We start from the raw sequence: 17,097 nt of genomic DNA on the forward strand, positions 1-17,097 counted from the left end.
TATTGAGTTGGCCAAAAAGTTGTTTGCTGAAATAAATGCACTGCTTTGCTTCAACAAAAATCAGCTCTCTGCACAAGGATTATAAAGTATTTATGAAGCCCTAAGGACATGTGATAGCTTTGAATAGTAGAACCTGTACACTCAACTTTTTGTCCCCTGCTTTTTCATTACTTTTTATTTTGGAAGAAATTTTATGTTATTGTAAAATAATTTTAAAATACAGGGAAAATTTAAAAACCATCGACTCACTACTCAAAGATAACTGTTTAATATTTTGGGAGAGCCTTTCAATTTATTTCCTACATGAAAAAATATTTTTAAAGTAAAAATATCAAAGCCTCAAATTTACCCCACTCAGAGGTTGACTGTTCATAGATCTTAAATATGCCATTAAATAACATTAAGCAGTCCTCTAAAACATGACTTATAATGATTGCACAGTATTTCTTCATATGCATATACCAAATTTTATCTAACTACCTGGAGGCAGAGGGTTTCAAGTCTTTAGTTTTATTTGCTATTGATAAGTTATTTAGTAATGGACCAGTGCTTGGTTCACACTCCTAAGAATTTCCTTGGGTTAAATTACAGGATATAAAATTATTTGCAGTCCTTACTTTGGCAGTACACATAGTAAAATTGGGATGAAACTGTTTCGAAGGGTGTCAACTTTTCTAAGGCAATTGACAGGCATTGCCAAATTTCTAGACTGAAAGACCTTATTCATTTACGCTTCCATCAGCAAGGTTTGAGAGGGTTCATTCCCCAAATCTTTCTCGATACCAGATCATCTTTATTAAAAACACTGCTATTTTAAAGTGTCTATTACTTAGTTATAGATGAGATTTAATATTTTCAAGTGTCTATTAGCAGACAATCAATAAAAACAAATACTTTTGACACTCTTTGTCCATTCTGTAGATTTGCTAGAGGTCTTTACATTTCAAGAACAAGTCAACATTCTACGCTGTTGCTTATACTCTTCTAGTTTGTGATCTGCCTGTTTGTTTCTTGAGGGTAGCAGGAAGGTAAACAGAATGTTTTAATATTTATATAGTTGAACCTATCATTATTCTTTGATAGAAGAAACTTTTACCCATTAGGGTATGGAGAAGCCATTCTGGCTTATACCTGATTTGGCCTGAACTTTATGTGAACTAGAACAGCTTGACTTGTGGCCTATTAAACATATGTTGTACATCTGTTTTAACCATTAAAGAATGCATTATCCAGAGGTAAAGAATGTATTTTTTGAAGGTAGGAACAAATGCCTCCCTTCCATGATGCCCATGCTACTACTCCTATGAAGACAAGGTTCCCTTCCCAGATTCCAAGGTCATGCTGTCTCTGTGTATGCACTAATCTGAAATTATGAATAGTGAAGTGACAGTGTTAGTTGCTCTGCTGTGTCCGGCTCTTTGCATCCCCATGGATTGTAGCCTGCGTCTCCTCTGTTCATGGAATTCTCCAGGTAAGAATACTGGAGTGGGTAGCCATTCCCTTCTCCAGAGGATCTTCCCCACCCAGGGATCAAACACAGTCGCCTCCGTTGCAGGCAGATTCTTTACCCTCCGAGCCACCAAGGAAGCCCACATCTCTGTTGAAACCCTGAAGGAAAATACCTATCATGTTTGATGTATGTATGTTCTTTGTTTCAACAAAATATAAAAGTGTGTTGAAAACTATGTTTCTTCAGAATGCTTTCTTCCTTGGTGGAGCCTGCACTCCTGGGCTAGTCCTCAGCTTAGCTAGAATAAAACTCCCTTCCATTTCTTACTATGTATTGTTTATTGGTTATTTTTGTCAAATACCTTTATGGTTTCTTTATTTACTTTTACATTTAAAACTACCTTTCTCCAACTGGAAAGAAATTAAATATTTACTTATACATTCCTCTAGTTATTTTAGAGTTTTTTAAACATTTAACTCTTTAATTCACAAATAGTTTATTGCAGTATATGCTATGAAGTAATGACATACAACAAGAATAACAAACTGTTCTAGTGCCTATTTGTCAGAGATAGTATTATACCCTAAATTGTCATTCATATTAAGGTCTATTTCTCAATTTAGTTTCTTTTTTGTTGGTGTTTATCTATCTTTACCACAGCCTTATTTTAATATTTGAAACTTCATAGTAGGCTTTAGTAAATAGTAGTGCATATTCTTTTTTTTTTAATTTATTTTTTAATTGAAGGATAGTTGCTTTACACAATTTTGTTGTTTTCCATCAAGCATCAACATGAATCAGCCATAGGTATACATATGTCCCCCTCCCTCTTGAACCTCTCATGTTACTTTTCATTACTCTTTTTTTATCCTGAAGTTGTGGCTATTCTCACTCTTCATTCTCATAGATGAACTTATTCATGCTAAGTTGCTTTAGTCATGTCTGACTCTTTGTGACCCTATGGACTGTAGCCCACCAGGCTCCTCTGTCCATGGAATTCTCTAGGCAAGAATACTAGAGTGGGTTGCTATGCCCTTCTCCAGGGGATTGTCCCAATCCAGGGATCAAACTTGGGTCTCTTACCTCTACCTGCATTGGCAGGTTTCTCTGCCACTAGTGCCACCTGGAAAGCCTATAGATAGATTAACTTAGAATAACTTAAAGGGAAATATTAGATAATAATAAAGTTTATAAAGATTTTAATTGAACTTGTATTAAATATATATTAACTTGGAGATAAATAATGCATTTATAATTTTTATACTTCATGTCCAAAATTAAAGTTCTCTTTCCCCATTTGCAGAAGTCTTCTTTTTTTTTTTTTGCAGAAGTCTTCTTTTACATCCCTCTGTAAAGTTTTATGCACATGAAAGTGCAAGGGCAAGTCACTCAGTTGTGTCTGACTCTTTGTGACCCCAAGGACTGTATAGTCCATGGAATTCTGCAGGCCAGAATACTGGAGTGGGTAGTCTTTCCCTTCTCCAGGGGATCTTCCCAACCCAGGGATCAAACGCTAGTCTCCCACATTGCAGGCAGATTCTTTACTAGCTGAGCCACAAGGGAAGCCCAAGAATACTGGAGTAGGTAGCCTATCCCTTCTCCAGAGAATCTTCCCAACCCAGGAACTGAACCAGGGTCTCCTGCATTGCAGGCGGATTCTTTACCAACTGAGCTATGAGGGAAGCCTGTAAAGTTTTATAATAGTCTTTAAATTAAATCTTTCACATTTCTTGTTATATTTACTTCTGAGCATTTTATCATGTGTCTCTTTCAGCATTAAGTAGGAATAATGGAAAGGATCATGAAAAACTAGACTAAAAGAAGAACAAAAGAACTGGGAAACAGGAGGCGCTGGTTGGAGGAATAATACAGACACCTACTCTGATTGTACAGAAATGCACGATTTTTATATCAGCAGAGATCAACATATGCTCTATTCAGCATGTAACCTACCTTTATAGTCTTTTATTTACGGACTTTATTTTCTATTATCTACAAACTCATAGTCAGAAGATCCCAGGACATATCCCTGGGTCCAGGGAAATTTTTGCTATGTCAGAGCAAAGACTGTTGATGGTGTTAATCGTGCTACCCGTGTAACAAAATAGAGAAGCAAATAGACAGAGGCAGGTCCTGGGCCACTAGCAGTATTACAGGCTGTGTAGTCCACAGGAAAACGGAGGCATTTAAAAGCCAGTGGCCCATGGAGGTTTGTGCTATGTCTCTCTTTCTTTCTATACCCAACATAACATGGCACCTTTCTTCTAAGAGAACATAGCAACATGTCAAAAAAGTTTTGACATGTTGCTATGTTTTGACATGCAATATGTATAAACATTCATAATGTAAAAACTTAATTCACAAACTTAAAATCAGAACTGTTTTAAAACATGCAATTCTGAAAGTATTGAGTCTTCTTTATAATATGCAATTGATATAAAGTTTCCTTTTTAGCTACCAGCTGGGCATTTTGCTTGATTGTTGTTACACAGCATTTCTGAAACAGAGGCCCATCAGCTGAAGTAAGCAGGCTTCAGGATCAGAGATGCAGGTAAGAAGCCTCTAAATTTAAGGGGGGAAATGTAAAGTTGAGTAGTTTCTCAATACCAAATTATACACATAGACATCTAAAATTATTTTCATATGAGGTACCCAAATTTCTTTTCAATAACTGCTTTACCTTTATATGTTTCACTCCACAGCTAACCACTCTGTTTGGCTGATATGGATCCCAGGAAATATCAAAAATCTGTTTAAAAAAGACAGAAAGTTTCACATTCATGAGTTTTTGTCTTCTTTAAGATACTGTTCAATTGCCAAGATTCTACCCTCACACTCAGAACACAAGGTCATCCACACAAATGAAGGATTTGGCTCTGGAGATGAGTCAGGAATTGCTAATACACATTTTATCATTTTGTGTCTATTTACCTTAGACCTGAATGGAGAAGAAATAATTAACCATAAACACTGAGAACAAACTAGTATCACATTTTTAACTTTACCAGGGTAAACAAACCGATGATTTAGGATCATTCATCAAAATTTTTGGTTCTCTACAATGTTTAACACTTTTGAGATAGAGTTACAATAAAAACAAAGAGAATGGCAATTGTTTAAAGTGCATATTACCCCAGGCCCATGTCAGAGATTCTGATTTAGTGGATTGGAAATTGGGTGGATTTAGTTGGATCACCACATTCCACTAATTTAGTAGAAATTTAGTGGGTCAAGCACATGCATTTAAAAACACAGCCCAGAAGACGCTGATGTAGGTGGTCCATGGATCACATTCTATTAAGCTCTAACAGAAAGAAGGACCAATCGTCAGAGGCAGAGACTAACCAAAGAAAGAGGCTGCTATCACATAGGAAGGAGCTATTGCTCCAATCATCAGACAAAGGAGGAGAACCTTTGGTTAGGTAGAAAGAAACAATTATGAACCACAAAAAGAGCACTGAAGCCTGAAGCTCTCTGAGCTCAGGCAAGTCTTAGCATCTCTAAACTTAACCTCACCTTCTCAAAAATGAATGAGTCACCTCAGTTCTGCTGTGAGGTCAATTAAGATAATGTAATGTATGTATGATCATTTTGAAGACTACAAAGCACTGATTATATAAATTAGTGCTAGTTATTGAGTACTTTAGCCACTAAAATAATCTTGAAAAATCATCTGCCTATAATCAACCAATAATAATTCATACTGACAACAGTAATAAAGAACAAAACTATGTGATACAAATTATGGAGCCTGGGAGAACAGTGTTCCAAAAATGGTATTTCATTAAAACATTCTGGGTCCTTAAAGAGTTCTCACTAGATAGCACTGTACTTTTTACAGTCTACTCCTAACTGGAAAGTGTACAGTACATTAACAAAACAATAGCAAAATCATTTATTGATGCAGCCTGACTCAACTACTTTATAATATACAATGGGATCATAAGACAGCAGGAACAGTAATATCCAAAATGCAAGGGATGAGCAAGAGACAAGGCGGCAGAGGAGAAGGACTTGAACTCAACTCCTCTCATGAAAACACCAAAGTCACACCTAACTGCTGAACAATCATTTATGAAAAAGACTCAAATTACCCACCCCCCAAAAGTCTACACCCAAAGACAGAAGAAGCCATAACAAGATGGTAGAAGGGGCATGTTCACAATATAATCAAATCACATACCTGCTGGGTGGGAGACCAACAAGCTGGAAAATAATTATTGGATTGGCCAAAGAGTTCATTTGGGTTTTCTGTAATACGTAATGGAAAAACTCAATTAAATTTTTTGACCAATCTAATATATCAGAGGTTCTCCCACAGGAGTGAGTTCTGAACCCCATGTCAGGCACCCCAGCCTGGGTGGTCTGGCATCAGGAGAGGGAGCCCTGCGAGCATTTGGCTTTGAAGGTCAGTGGGGCTGGAGTGCAGGAGCGCCACAGAACTGGGGAAAAGAGAGACTCCACTCCTGGAGACTGCACACAAGGTTTCGTGTGCACGGGGACCCAGGGCAAAGCAGTGACTCCATAGGAGCTTGGGCAGATCTACCAGTGGGTAGACCCTTCAAGGAAGGGTCTCCTCAGGAGGCAGGGGGGTTGGCAGTGGCTCACTGTGGGAGCAAGGACACTGGTGGTGGAGATCCCCGAGAATATTCACTGGCATGAGATCTCCTGGAAGGGGCTATTTCGGTTGCCATTTTGGCACCAAGACCTGCCCCACCCAACAGCCTGCAGGTTCCAGGGCCAGGATGCCTCAGGCCAAACCACCACCAGAGTGGGAAAACAGCCCCGCCTACTAGCAGACAGTCTATCTAAAGCCATCCTGAGCCAACAGCGGCCTACAAACACACCCCTTGACATGTTCTGCCCCTCAGAGAGACAAGACCCAGCTCTACTCACAAGGGTGCAAGCACTAGTCCCTCCTACCAGAAAGCCTGCAGACACCAGAATGAAGAGGAACTACAGTCCTGCAGCCTAAGAAACAGACACCGCAAACACAGAAAGTCAGACAAAATGAGATGGCAGAGAAATATGTTCCAGATGAAAAAACAAGATAAAACCCCAAAAGAATAGTTAAGTTAAGACAGGCAATCTACCTGAAAAAGTACGCAGAGTAATGATAGTAAAGACAACCTAAGATCTCAGGGGAAAGAAAATGGAAGCACAGGCTAAGAGGATACAAGAAATATTTAATAAAGACTAGCTTTAAAGGTCAGAGATGAACAATAAAACAATTGAAATGAAAAATGCCTAGGAAGAATCAATAACAGAATAAATGAGGCAGAAGAATAAATGAGATGAAAGACAGACTGGTGGAAATAATTGCTGCAGAAAAGAATAAAGAAAAAAGAATGAAGAGAAATGAGGACTGTCTCAGAGATTTCTGGGAGAACATTAAATGCACCAAATTCACATTATAGGGGTCCCAGAAGAAGAGAGACAGAACCTGAGAATATATTTGTAGAGATAAGAGCCAAAAACTTCCCTAATATGGGGAAAGAAACACTCATTCAAGTCCAGGGAGTTCAGAGAGTCCCATACAGGATAAACCCAAGGAGGAACACATTGAGACACATAGTAATCAAATTGACAAAATTTAAAGAAAAAGAGTAAAAGCAAAAAGCAACATACATATGAAATCCCCATAAGGTTTACCAGCTGATTTTTCAGCAGAAACTGCATAAGGGAGTGGCACAATATAATTTAAAGAGATGAAAGGGAAAAACCTACAACTAAGAATATTCTACCCAGCAAGGCTCTCATTCAGCTTCAAAGGAGATGTCAAAAGCTTTACAGAGAAGCAAAGGCTAACAGAATTCAGCACCACCAAACCAGTTCTACAAGTGCTAAAGGAAGTTCTCCAGTTGAAAAAGAAAAGGCCACAGGTAGAAACAAGAAGATTATAAATGGGAAAGCTCACTGGTAAAGGTAAACATAAAGTAAAAATAGGAAATTTTCTACACACAAAGCTGGTATCAAACCAGCAATCATGACAAGAGAAGAACACACATGCAGGATTTGGAAAAGGATTTGAAACTGAGAGACTACTAACTTAAAACAATTGTGTGTATGTGTGTGTGTGTTTATATATGTGTGTGTGTATATATATATATACATACACACACACACAGACTGCTATATTAAAATCTCATGGGAACTGAAAATCAAAAATACACGATACACACACAAATAAAAAGCAATCCAAACACAATACTAAAGATAGTCATCAAATCACAAGAGAACAAAAAAGGTAGGGAAGAAAAAAGACATACAAAAACAAATCCAAAACACTTAAAAAGATGGCTCCAACCAAAAGATACAGACAGGCTGAATGGATACAAAAACAAGACATATATATATATGCTGTCTACAAAAGACCCACTTCAGATCTAGGGACACATACAGACTGAAAGTGGGGGGATGGAAAGAGGTATTTCACACAAATGGAAAGCAAAAGAAAGCTGGAGTAGTAATATTCATATCAGACAAAATAGACTTAAAAATAAGGACAGTTACAAGAGACAAAGAAGGACCCTGCATAATGACAAAGGGATCAATCTAAGAACAAGATATAAACATTATCTAAGAACAAGATATAAACATTATAAATATATTAATATATGTACCCAATATAGGAGCACCCCAATATAAAAGGCAAACACTAACAGCCATAAAAGGAGAAATTGACAGTAACACAATAAGGAAACACAGTTCTTAAATGACACATTAGACCAGATGAACTAATTATAAATCAATCACAAAAAAAAACTCATAAAAAACACAAACATGTGGAGGTTAAACAATGTTACCAAACAACAAAAAGATCGCTGAAGAAATCAAAGAGGAAATTAAAAAAATACCTAGAGACAAATACCAAAGAAAATATAACAACCCAAAAATTATGGGACACAGCCAAAGCAGTTCTAAGAAGGAAATGTATAGCAAGGTAATCTTACCACTGAGCTACCTGGGAAGCCCTCAGTGGTTTAAAAAAAAAAAAAAATGCACCTGTGATGCAGAAGACAGGAGTTCAATCCCTGGGTCAGGAAGATCCCCTGGAGAAGGAAATAGCAACCCACTCCATTATTCCTGCCTGGGAAATCCCATGGACAGAGAAGCCTGGTGGGCTATAGTCCATGGGGTCACAAAAGATAGATGTGGCTTAGTGACTAACTGACTAAATAATAGCAACAACAATCTTACCTTAGGAAACAAGCAAAATTTCAAACAAACAGCTTAATCTTACAGCGAAAGCAAATAGAGAAAGAAGCACAAACAAAACCAAAGTTAGTGGAAGAAAAGTAAACAAAGATCAGAGCAGATAATTGAAATACAAAGAAAACAATATAAAAGATCAATGAAACTAAAAGCTGCTTCTTTGAAAACATAAACAAAATTCATAATCCTTTAGCCGGACTCCCATCCAAGAAACTAAACCAGTCCCAACTCTGCTTAGCTTCCAAGACCAGGCGAGATCAGGCAGGTACAGGATGATATGGCCATAGACTAGCCAGGCTCATCAAGAAAAAAATTAGAAATGAAAAAGGAGAAGTTACAACTGACACCACAGAAACACAAGGGATCATAAGAAACTACTATGAGCAACTATATGCTGATAAAATAGACAGTCTAGAAGAAGAAATGGACAAATTCTTAGAAAAGTAAGTCTTCTAAGACTGAACCAGGAAGAAATAAAAAATATGAACAGACCAATCACAAGTACTGAAATTGAAACTGTGATTTAAGAACTTCCAATAAACAAAGAGGGAGACAGAGGATTAGATGGTTGGATAGCATTACCAACTCAATATGAGTTTGAGCAAATTGCAGGAGATAGTGAAGGACAGGAAAGGCTGACATGCTGCAATCCATGGAGTCGCAAAGAGTTGGACATGACTTAGTGATTAAAAACAACAATAAACAAAAGTCCAGGAACATATGACTGCACAGGTGAATTCCAACAAACATTTAAAGAACTATCACCTATCCTTCTGAAATTCTTCCAAAAAACTGCAGAGGAAGAAATACTCCCAAACTCATTCTATGAGGCCAGAATCACTTTGATACAAAAACCAGATAAAGATATCACACAAAAAGAAAATTACAGGCCAGTATCACTGATAAATTCCAGAAAAACACCTACTTTTGCTTCACTGACTATGCTAAAGCCTTTGGCTGTGGGGATCACAACAAACTGGAAAATTCTTAAAGAGACGGGACCACCAGACCACCTTAACTGTCTCTTGAGAAACCGGTATGCAGGTCAAGGAGCAACACTTAGAATCAGATATGGAACAACACATTGGTCAAAGTTGGGAAAGGAGTACGACAAGGCTGTACACTGTCACCTTGCTTATTTAACTTGTACGCAGAGTACATCATGTGAAATGCTAGGCTGGATGAATCATAAACTGGAATCAAGATTGTAGGGAGAGATATCAACAACTTTAGATGTGCAGATGATACCACTCTAACGGCAGAAAGTGAAGAGGAACTAAACAGACACTTGATGAGGGTGAAAGAGGAGAATGAAAAAGCTGGCTTAAAACTCAACATTCAAAAAATGAAGATCAGGGCATCCAGTCCCATGACTTCATGGCAAATGGAAGGCGGAAAAATGGAAGTAGTGACAGATTTTATTTTCTTGGGCTCCAAAAATCACCGTGGATGATGACCACAGCCATGAAATGAAAAAACACTTGCTTCTTGGAAAGAAAGCTATGACAAACCTTGACAGCATATTAAAAAGTAGAGACATTACTTTGCCAACAAAGATCTATATAGTCAAAACTATGGTTTTTCCAGTAGTCATGTATGGATGTGAGAACTGGACCATAAAGAGGGCCGAGCACTAAAGAACTGATATTTTCAAACTGTGCTGGAGAAAACTCTTTGAGAGTTACTTGGACAGCAAAGAAATCAAACCAATCAATACTAAAGGAAATCAACTCTGAATATTCATTGGAAGGACTGATGCTGAAGCTCCAATACTTTGGCCACCTGATGTGAAGAGCCAACTCACTGGAAAAGACCCTGATGCTGGGAAAGATTGAAGGCAAAGGAGGGAAGCAGCAGAGGATGAGATGGTTGGATGGCATCATAGACTCAATGGACATGAGTTTGAGCAGACTCTGGGTGATAGTGAAGGATAAGGAAGCCTGGAGTGCTACAGTCCATGGGGTCACAGAGAGACACGACTGAGTGACTGAACAACATCAAATCACTGCAGAATACAGACGCAAAAATCCTCAACAAAATACTAGCAAATTCAATCCAACAATACATTAAAAGGATCATACACACCATGATCAAGTGGGATTTATCCCAGTATGCTAGGATTCTTCAACATCCACAAATCAGTGTGATACACCACATTAACAAACTGAAGATTAAAAACTACACAATCAACTCAATAAATGAAGAAAAAAATTTTTTGACAAAATTCAACACCCATTTATGATAAAAAAAATAAAAATAAACTCTCCAGAAAGTAAGCACATGAGGGAACCTTCTTCAACACAATAAAGGTCCTATATGACAAACCTATTGCTAACATCATTCTCAATGGTTTAAAACTGAACACATTTCCTCCAACATCACGAATAAGACAAGAATGTCCACTCTCGCTAGTTTTATTCAACATAGTTTTAGAAGTCCTCACCATGGCACTCAAAGAAGAAAACTAAATAAAAGGAATCCAAATTGGAAAACAAAAAGTAAAACCACCACTGTTTGCAGACGACATGATACTGTATGTAGAAAACCCTAACCACTAGATCTCATTAATGAATTCAGTAAAGTTGCAGGATACAAAATTAATACATACAAATATTTTCCATTCCTATACACTAACAATGAAAGATCACAAGGAGAAGTTAAGGAAACTATCCTATTTACCATTCCATCAAAAAGAACAAAATAACAAGGAATAAACCTAGCTAATGGCAATCTACTCCAGTATTCTTGCCTGGAGAATCCCACGGACAGAGGGGCTGGCGGGCTACAGTCTGTGGGGTCGCAAAGAGTCAGACATGGCTAAGTGACTAACACTAAGGAGGCAAAAGACTTGTACTCAAAAAACTGTAAGAAGGTGATGAAAGAAATCAAAGTTGATACAGACAGATGGAAAGATATAGCACATTCTTGTATTAGAATAATCAATATTGTTAAAATGACTATACTACCCATGGTAATCTACAGATTCAATGCAATTTCTATTAAATTACTGATGGCATTTTTCACAGAATTAGAACAAAAAGACCCAAGATGGACGGGTCATGGAGGAGAGTTCTGACAACGTGGTCCACTGGAGAAGGGAATGGTGAACCACTTCAATATTCTTGCCTTCAGAACCCTATGAACAGTATGAAAAGGCAAAAAGATATGACACTGAAAGATGAACTCCCCATGTTAGTAGGTGCCCAATATGCTACTGGAGAAGAAAAGAGAAATAGATCCAGAAAGAATGAAGACACTGAGCCAAGGTGAAAACAACGCCCAGTTGTGGAAATAAAGTCTGATGCTATAAAGAGCAATTGCATAGGAACCTGGAATGTTAGGTCCATAAATCAAGGTAAATTGGAAGTGGTCAAACAGGAGATGGCAAGAGTGAATATCAACATTTTAGGAATCAGTGAAATAAAATGGAGCAGAATGGGCAAATTTAATTCAGATGACCATTATATCTACTACTGTGGACAAGAATCCCTTAGAAGAAATGGAGTAGCCTCACAGTCAACAAGAGTCTGAAATGCAGTACTTGGGTGCAATCTCAAAATGATCTCTGTGTGCTTTCAAGACAAACCATTCAATATCACAGTAATCCAAGACTATGCCCCAGTGACTAAAGCCAAAGAAGCTGAAGTTGAACGGTTCTGTGAAGACCTATAAGACCTTCTAGGACTAACACTGAAAAAAGATGTTCTTTTCATCATAGGTAACTGGAATACAGAAGGAGGAAGTTAAGAGATACCTGGAGTACCAGGCGAGTTTGGCCTTGGAGCACACAATGAAGCAGGGCAAAAGCTAACAGAGTTTTCCCAACAGAACACGATGGTCATAGCAAACACCCTCCTCCAACAACACAAGAGACGACTCTACACATGGACATCACCAGATGGTCAATGCTGAAATCAGACTGATTATATTCTTTGCAGCTGAAGATAGAGATGCTCTACACAGTCAGCAAAAACAGGACCGGGAGCTGACTGTGGCTCAGATCATGAACTTCTTAGTGCCAAATTCAGACATAAATTGAAGAAAGTAGGGAAAACCACTAGACCATTCAGGCATGACCTAAATCAAATCCCTTATGATTATATAGTGGAAGTGACAAATAGATTCAAGGGATTAGATCTGATGGACAGTGCCTGATGAACTATGGATGGAGGTTTGTAACACTGTACAGGAGATGGTGGTCAAGACCACTCCCAAGAAAAAGAAATGCAAAAAGGCAGAATGGTTGTCTGAGGAGGCCTTACAAATAGTTGAGAAAAGAAGAGAAGACAAAGGAGAAAAGGAAAGATATACCCATCTGAATGCATAGTTCCAAAGAATAGCAAGAAAAGATAATACAACTTTCCTGAAAAGACCCTGATGCTGGGAGGGGCAGGAGGGACAGGGACAGGAGGCAGGAGGAGAAGGGGACGACAGAGGATGAGATGGCTGGATGGCATCACTGACTCGATGGGCATGAGTTTGAGTAAGCTCTGGGAGTTGGTGATGGACAGGGAGGCCTGGCGTGCTGTGCTTCATGGGGTCGCAGAGAGTCGGACACAACTGAGTGACTGAACTGAACTGAAATGATCAACGCAAGGAAATAGAGGAAAACAGTAGAATGGGAAAGACTAGAGATCTCTTCAAGAAAATCAGAGATACCAAGGGAACATTTCATGCAAAGATGGGCACAATAAAGAACAAAAATGGTATGGACCTATCAGAAGCACAAGATATTAAGAAGAGGTGGCAAGAATACACAGAAGAACTATACAAAAAAGATCTTCATGACCCAGATTAACACAATGGTGTGATCACTCGCCTAGAGTCAGACATCCTGGAGGGCCTTAGGAAGCATTACTACGAACAAAACTACCGGAGGTGATGGAATTTAAGCTGAGCTATGAAGGATGATGCTGTGAAAGTGCTGCACTCAATATCTCAGCAAATTTGGAAAACTCAGCAGTGGCCACAGGACTGGTAAAGGTCAGTTGTCATTCAAATCCCAAAGAAAGGCAATCCCAAAGAATGTTCAAACTACTGCACAATTGCTCTCATCTCACATGCTAGCAAAGTAATGCTCAAAATTCCAAGCTAGGCTTCAACAGTATGTGAACCAAGAACTTCCAGATATTCAAGCTGGATTTAGAAAAGACACTGGAACCAGAGATCCAACTGCCAATATACACTGGATCATAGAAAAAGCTAGAGAATTCCAGAAAAATATCTACTTCTGCTTCATTGACTACACTACAGCCTTCGACTGTATGGATCACAACAAACTATGGAAAATTCTTAAACAGATGGGAATACCAGACCACCTTACCTGCCTCCCGAGATACCTGTATGCAGGTCAAGAAGAAACAGTTATAACCAGATATGGAACAACAGACTGGTTCAAAATTGGGAAAGTAGTACATCAGGGCTGTATATTGTTACCCTTCTTATTTAATTTATATGCAGAGTACATCATGTGATATGTTGGGATGGATGAAGCACAAGCTGGAATCAAGATTGCAGAGAGAAATATCAATAACCTCAGATATGCAGATGACACCACCCTTATGGCAGAAAACAAAGAGAAACTAAAGAGCCTCTTGATGAAAGTGAAAGAGGAGAGTGAAAAACCTGGCTTAAAACTCAACGTTTCAAAAAACTAAGATCATGGCATCTGGTCCCATCACTTCACAGCAAAAAACATGGGAAACGATGGAAATGGTGAAAGACTTTATCTTCTTGGGTTCTAAAATCACTGCAGGTGGTGAATGCAACCATAAAATTAAAATACGCTTGCTCCTTGGAAGAAAAGCTGTGACCAACCTAGACAGCATATTAAAAAGCAGAGACATTACTTGGCTGACAGAAGTCCATCTAGTCAAAGCTATGATTTTTCCAGTAGTCATGTATGGATGTGAGAGTTGGACCATAAGGAAAGCTGAGCACCAAAGAATTGATGCTTTTGAACTGTGGTGCTGGAGAAGACTCTTGAGAATCTCTTGGACTGCAAGGAGATCAAACCAGTCAATCCTAAAGGAAATCAGTCCTGAATATTCACTGGAAGGACTGATGCTGAAGCTGAAGATCCAATACTTTGGCCACCTGATGCAAAGAGCGGACTCATTAGAAAAGACCCTGATGCTGGGAAAGATTGAAGGCAGGAGAAGGGGATGACAGAGGATGAGATAGTTGGATGGCAGTACCAACTCGATGGGCATGAGTTTGAGCAAGCTCAAACTTCCCTGGTGATGGACAAGGAAGCCTGGCATGCTGTAGTCCCGGGGGTCGCAAACAGTCTGACAGGACTGAGGGACTGAACTGAGAGCAAAAGGAATTTTTAACGTGTGTGTGTTAGTCACTCAGATGGGTCTGACTCTTCGCAACCTTGTGGACTCTAGCCCACCAGGCTCCTCTGTCCATGGGATTCTCCAGGCAAGAATACTGGAGTGGGTTGCCATTTCCTTCTCCAGGGAATCTTCCCAATCCAGGGGTCAAACCTGGTTCTCCTGCATGGCAGGCTGAGTCTTTACCAGCTGAGTCACCACTTCTGTCCATTTAATGTGTGCATTCTGTGTACTGAGTCACTTCAGTCATGTCCAACTCTTTGCAACCTAAGGACTGTAGCCTATCAGGCTCCTCTTTCCATGGGATTCTCCAGGCAAGAATACTGGAGTGGGTTGCCATTCCTTTCTCTCCAGGGGATCCTCCCAAACCAGGATCGAACCTGGGTCTCCTGCATTGCAGGCAGATTCTTTACCATCTGAGCTATCAGGGAAGCTCATAATTTTGGGGTGCCCTTAAAAGGACAATTCTCCCTAGATGAGTATACCATTCATATAAAGAAATCTTTTAGCGTTCACGTCAAGCAAGAGGAGGTGAATTTAATATTTAATTAGGGCCTCATTTTTCATGGAATTATATTTTGCAGGGGCTTCCCAGGCAGTCCTAGTGGTAAAGAACCTGCCTGCCAATGCAGGTAGATGTAAGAGATGTGGGTTCAACACCTGGGTTGGGAAGATCTGTCTGGAGGAGGGCATGGCAACCCACTCCAGTATTCTTGTCTGGAGAATCCCATGGACAGAGGAGCCTGGTGGGCTATGGTCCATAGAGTTGCAAAGAGTTGGACACACTGAGGTGATTTAGCACACATGCATATTTTGCAGAAATACAGCACTAGGAATCAAAGTAAGATAGTCACACAGGGTCATTTTCTAAAATTAGAAAATCAAGATGATAAAGTAGTGAAATTATTTTAATTATTCCAGACAACTAGAGAAATAGATTTCCAACTAGCTAATGTACATGCCTGCTTCCTATCCCATCTTTCCAGCTATGACTACATAGAATTATCATCTGTGATCACAATGACTTCAACATGAATGGTAAGGAGACCACAGTTAAATTCCAGGTTCTCAAATATAACAGAATCACACAGTTGTCATCACATTCATTTGAAATTCAAACATATATACTGGTAAACATATCTCTGTGAATATTACTTTCTAACAACTATTTCCATTTCTAGCTGAATACATCGAAATGGTACATATAGTTTCAAATTCAATTCTATTTTTATTTTACAAAGCTAAGTGTCAGTATCAAAAATTTATTTTACCAACGAACAGCAGTAACAATTTAAAGTATCTGATCACCAGAAGTGATCATGCCAACATAGCTACTAATCATAAATTAATTTTCTTAAACAGTAAGTTTTTAAGTTGAATACGGAAGGAAAATCGACATGTGGCAAATTTACCTTAAAAATTATTACAACTTTGAGAGCTACATCACAGATCCCCCACAGTAATGAAACCTGCATGGCTTGATCCAACAAGGTCTTCTTACCCGGTCAGAGTGGCCAGTGGCTGAGGCCAGAAGTTTTCCCTTTCTCCAGTCCCAAATGCAGACTGTGTTTTTGGCATCCAATCCCACAGAGGCTAAACGCTAAGAATAAGAAGAAAAATTTAACTCCAGAAAAATGATGGAAAGATTTCCTATTATCCATGCTGTCTTTCAATGAATAGTTCTTATTGCCTACTGTGGGCCAGGTATTGAATTTCTTATGGGAAAAAAAAGATTTCTCAAAACTAAAGATATCAAAGTAGATACTTTTCTATTAGCATATAATAAAATTTCAGTGACCTAAAACCTGCAACTAATTTAACATAATAACAAACATAACAAACATGCAAAATCTCATGAAGTCTCTGATTCATCAGTGAAAATCATAGGAACAGAACTAGAAGGGCGGGCTTAAATTTTTTTTAATTGGTTTTCAGAGCCTAATATGGTTTTAAGAGAGTCTAGGATTCTTTAGCCGAAAGCTTCACCAAACAGTTAAAATGAATGGGTCTGACAAACATAAGGAGGATAAATCCCATTAATATTATCTTCATTCTTAAGTTTCATAATTTCATAAACACTTGAAGTGACTAGAG

General features: G+C 38.6%; 1 protein-coding gene across 2 annotated transcripts in view; it reads right to left on the reverse strand.

Annotated features, from left to right (window-relative positions):
• The window catches only part of EML6 (EMAP like 6), a 276,659-nt gene that overhangs the window by 154,560 nt on the left and 105,002 nt on the right, over positions 1 to 17,097 (reverse strand). For both annotated transcript variants that reach the window (XM_043918006.1, XM_043918005.1), the window contains exons 4-5: positions 16,505 to 16,603; positions 4,131 to 4,199 (exon numbers count right to left, since the gene is read on the reverse strand). In XM_043918006.1, coding sequence (XP_043773941.1) covers positions 4,131 to 4,199; positions 16,505 to 16,603 — 168 coding nt within the window. The remainder of the gene's footprint in view (positions 1 to 4,130; positions 4,200 to 16,504; positions 16,604 to 17,097) is intronic.

This window comes from Cervus elaphus, chromosome 11 (genome assembly GCF_910594005.1).
Source record: "Cervus elaphus chromosome 11, mCerEla1.1, whole genome shotgun sequence".
Taxonomy (NCBI): Eukaryota; Metazoa; Chordata; class Mammalia; order Artiodactyla; family Cervidae; genus Cervus; species Cervus elaphus.